General features: G+C 36.8%; 1 protein-coding gene across 2 annotated transcripts; it reads right to left on the reverse strand.

Moving 5' to 3' along the window:
* Nucleotides 1–4,475, reverse strand: LOC107699962 (uridine phosphorylase 2-like). 2 transcript variants are annotated; one of them, XM_016501428.1, is made up of 8 exons: nucleotides 4,359–4,475; nucleotides 4,201–4,272; nucleotides 3,856–3,970; nucleotides 2,585–2,743; nucleotides 2,131–2,245; nucleotides 1,683–1,892; nucleotides 981–1,127; nucleotides 1–523 (listed from the first exon to the last, which is right to left on the reverse strand). In XM_016501428.1, the coding sequence occupies exons 2-8, from the start codon at nucleotides 4,266–4,268 to the stop codon at nucleotides 381–383; spliced, it is 957 nt and encodes a 318-aa protein (XP_016356914.1). In that variant the 5' UTR covers nucleotides 4,269–4,272; nucleotides 4,359–4,475; the 3' UTR covers nucleotides 1–380. The 2 variants fall into 2 exon arrangements, with proteins under 2 accessions (XP_016356914.1, XP_016356913.1); XM_016501427.1 differs by having other exon boundaries at nucleotides 4,354–4,475.
* Nucleotides 4,476–4,889: the final 414 nt, after the last annotated feature.

Below are 4,889 nucleotides of genomic sequence, written 5' to 3' on the forward strand. Positions count from 1 at the left end.
TGAACTTAACATATACTTTATTTAGATTAGTTTATTTCTACTTAGACACCAAAGCTACCCTCAACAATCATGTTACTACAAAATGAATGCTTAGGATAAAAAAAAAAATCATTTATTTGTAAAGGTACAGTGTAAAAGGCCAGTGTGAAAACTCACCATACATACAATTTAAAATATATATATTTGATTTACAAGTTAAAATACACACAAACTGTTTCAGTACTAGTACTAGTAACTAGTAAAAGTGAGGTGTGTTCAGTTCATTAGAGTTGATATATAAGGAAGTACACTGAGGATGGTGTGAGAATGTGAAAGTCACCTTTAAATAACACAAACACACTATGAACAGTATTATATACACTGTAGATCATTACAGGATTTTATGAGTTAAGTCCAAGGCGTTTCTTGATGAAATGAGCCACAAGGCACTGCGGTCTCTGCTGATATTCCAGGAGAACATCGTGAGGTGTAGAAATTTGATCCCCCTCAAACCGGTTCAGCAGAGTCACACACACTACTGCAGCTGCAAAAATATAAATAAAAACGAATAAAACGATGACACCATTAAGTGGTCAATGGCATGATAATTAAGTATTACTTGAAGTAGTTTTGAGGTTATAACATGCTACGCAGTACTGTTTATAAGCCTCATACCTCCTTCAAGCAGAATGACTATACACATGATTGAAGGGTTAGTTCACACAAGATAAAAAGTTATAATTGTTTGTGTCAGGAACATACTCCAATTTAAGTTATTAATTGAAAACCGTTGCCTTTTAAAAAGCTCTAAAAATTACATGCAGTGCTCAGAAATCTCTAAAGCTTGGCATAACTTGGTTGAAAACCAGTGACATGTAGTCCTTATACATCTATTATGGTGCTCCCTCAAATAATAATAATAATACAATTTTAAAAAACGCTCCTCTGTTAACAGTTATAGTGGTGATGAGGACAACAAACAATGCAAACTTCTTAACTACCTTTAAGATTGCAGACACGACACATGGCAGCAAAGACAGTGGATTCCATCTCAATGTTCCTGACACCTGCTTCACTGGCTTTTCTCAGATATTCCAATTTTTCTTCAGTGGAAAATGAGCACAGGGCTCCGTCCAGTCGCCCTTGACCTACACCAGGAAAAAAGAAGTTTTAGCGTGCAGTCTTCAAAAGAATGCTTGTGATTAATAAGGTGTAAGAGGCCATGATGTAAATACAGTCAGCTATTGTTAGGCAAGTCTGACATGTAAACTAAGGTTAATATTTGGCCTTTTAGAGTTACTCCACACTGGCGCACACAATAGCTGGTGAACAGATTGTACGGCAATGCTACAGTTATATAGTATATACTATGTAACACAGCTACACTATATTATATTATATTATATTTTAACACAACTGGAGCACTGTATTGACCAATCAACATCCAAGACCACAACTATCGGTTTTATAAACAAATTCTAATGTTTATGCATTTGACATTTTTAAATTGACGTACATTGCATTGAAGGTACACATTTGACCAGTTTATGCAATCACTGGGAATCAAACCCATGATGCTCATATCACTAGCAACATGCTCTACTGTTCGATCTGCGGGAATGCCTCTGGTTTAGTATGACCAGACCCAGTATGGGCCAAAAACAACAACAACAACAAAATAAAACAGAAAACAATTACTGTACCTTCATAGAAGTCATGCGTGCACATTGTGTTTCCGATAACAGTGGGAATATCTGGAAGCTCTGAGGAATACTGCAGCAGCTCTCGGGCCACATCCTCATCTAGCTCTGTGCTCCTGATGATTACCTTTCCCAAAACCACCTGCTCAAACTGTGGCCTGAAGAACGAGTCTACAGCTTTATCTGTGATCACTACGGTACCTGCAGGCAGACCTGTGTGTTCAAAGAAAAGGCAAAATTCATTTTTTTTCTGAGAGAATAGGGCAGCAAGCCCATACACTTCATGTCCTCACCATCCAGCAGTATTAAGCTGTAATATATAATGCTTCAGAGTTTGAATTATTGACTGATTACTGTTTGAGTCTCCACAATTGCCATTAAAGTTGGAATCACGTGGGTGATGTATTTGCACTTCATAATTCAATCATACAATAAAGCAGGAAGTTCTCACCAACGCCGCCTGACGTGCCAATGCGAAAGATGATGACATCACGACAACGAGCATGATAGAGCAATTTAATGAGCTCATGCAACATGATGGAGATTGAGGGAACGCCCATGCCATGCTGTCAGAGACATCGAAAAATCCATAAGTTATGATGCTGATGAAAAAAGTGATGCTAGTTGCTAAAGTAACAATAGAAAAGTAAGTGGCATGATTTGAAGTACAAGCACAACTTGCAGCTTGTCTTAAACACCTCTAATCATTTTCCCCACCTCATTGTGCATTAGCACTTTTAGCACTATTAGCAATATTACTGAATTGGTAAGATTCATATTCAGTGCGAATTTTACATACTCCCACATCACGTGATCTTCATACACAATGTTCAGATCAATTAACAGGCATGTATGATGAATGAACGAATTTAAACACAAGCCTCATCCATATTTGAGATACTCACGCTAATGGACAGCACAGGTCCCACTTTATACATTGAATACCGGTCTGTTCCCTCACAGATATCTCTGATGTCTGCAATGTTGCCGGGCAGCTCCAGCTGCTCATGGATAAACTGGGCAAAAGATCTCATCCGATTGGGACTTCCGCCAACACAGACAAACTACAGAAAGACAATTGTAGCAAAAGGAATCACTTTCCCCACAAAAGTATTTTTTAGATCAAACCATCCATAACATGTCACTCCCTGATTTCACCTGTCATGTTACCTTGAATAGTCTTTATTAGTGATTAGTGTAAATATATGCACATGTGTTTGCAGTGTTCAGTGTCAGGTCTTGTCCTTGCATGCCATTTTTTAGTGTGAGCATTTTATACCCTTCGTCAATTATTTCTTAGCTACCAGGCACTAAACTGTGTAACTGACTATAGTGTTAGGCAACTTATTTTCTGACATAGCTGTCCTCATAAAATAATTCTGACTCAAATAAATGTTTCTTATTTATTACTTTCTTGATTATTTTCTAAGCAACAAGTAATAAGCAACATAATGCACACTCGTTTATCCCTTTGAGTGGATACAAGAGTTTAAGTGTGTTTTCCAGTCAGGATTTTGATTGTGTGGTAATGACAGACAGGCTGACTGTTCATTAATCTTTAATATATAACATAATCCTCTTTATCAATCATCCTTTAAACCAGTGGCTCTTAATTCTTGTCCTGTGTAAAGTACACATCTAACACTTTAGAATAGGGAACACATATTCACTATTAACTAAGAGATTTCCCTTAACACACTCCTAAATTGCTGCTTATTATTAGGTAGTAAGGTAGTTGTTAAGTTTCGGTATTTGGGTAGGGTTAAGGGATCTAGAATATGGTCATGCAGAATAAGGCATTAATATGTGCTTCATAAGTACTAATAAACAGCCAATATGCTAGTAATATGCATGCTAATAAGCAACTAGTTAATAGTGAAAACTGGTCCTTAAAATAAAGTGTTACCATTGTTTATTTACATATATTAAACTGTGCTCAGGGAATAGGGTGTTGTGAACATGTAAATCAGAACACAACTCAGTTCATATGGAGCTGATGATCTGAATCAGGTGTGTCAGATATAAGCGACACATACAAAATGTGAAGAGCGGCCAGAACCAGAATTGAGAACCTCTGCTCTATACAGTCCTATAGACTATCTTACTTAAAGTGTAATCAAATTTAAGTTAACCTTAAATCTGCTGTCTAACTCTTGTCTGCTCAGGACTTACACACCTTCACATCTCCAAACATCTGGGGCAGGTCATGGGTCTTGGTGCCCAGGTTGAAGTGGTACAGGATGTCCTCTTCCATGCTGTCCAGATGAGGATTCTTCACATACTCCACCTGTCTGTGACACATCACATCTGTTATTGACCTAGACTACGACAATAGTGTGTTGCTCAAAAAGTATCTCCCAAGACATAAGCCAGAACTCTTTACTAAATCTTTACACAACCATCCACATGACATGTCTAGCTACTTAAACCCTTATCTTATCTAATCTTCTAAACTTTAACTTATTGCATCTTCTCTGACCTGTTAAAGAAGTATGATTTGAGTAAAATACAGTTTTCTTACTGAATGTAATCGCTGTGTTCATTTCCCATGCTGTTCAGTAAGATAGGTGCCATGATTGCATTTCTCATCAATCTGCAAGAAAGTGGAATAAATTCAATATTTTCACACAGAGAGATGAGGAAAAATATGCAGAATTACATTCCTTTTTTATACCTTACAGCAACTGTATTTTTAAAAGATATCCTTTAATCGTTTTGATTTTTCTACTTGTAATTTTTTTTCTCTTTACTATGTAGACCTTAGTGTGTCATCAGAACCTTTGGAGAATAAAAATGTGTCTCTAAGACAAGCTCTTATATAGAGCTCAGAATGCGTTGATTGGTTATAGAGGGAGGTGTAGCACCTTCTACATCTTTCTCTACCTGGTTACTGATCTCTCGCTGACATGTTCTATGCCAACATCACCTCTGAACACAGACAGGTTTGAAGTGTGCGCAGTTTTATTTGTTCAAGTGTATGTGTATGTGTGTGTGTTTTGCTTACTAAACTTGGTTACTGTTTTTCACTTCTCTGTCTGCTCCAACCCATCCATTAATAAGAAAAATTTCAAATTGTAGTTTTGTAAATAAAGTAATGCATAGGCAATTTTTATAGTTGTACAAAACGAATTACATGCATTTAAATGTAGGACTTCTTGATGGTGACTGTACAAGTGTTTGACATAATCAATAGAGCTGGCAAAACTCAAT

This window comes from Sinocyclocheilus anshuiensis, unplaced genomic scaffold, assembly GCF_001515605.1.
Source record: "Sinocyclocheilus anshuiensis isolate Anshui unplaced genomic scaffold, SAMN03320099.WGS_v1.1 scaffold1284, whole genome shotgun sequence".
In the NCBI taxonomy this organism is placed as follows: domain Eukaryota; kingdom Metazoa; phylum Chordata; class Actinopteri; order Cypriniformes; family Cyprinidae; genus Sinocyclocheilus; species Sinocyclocheilus anshuiensis.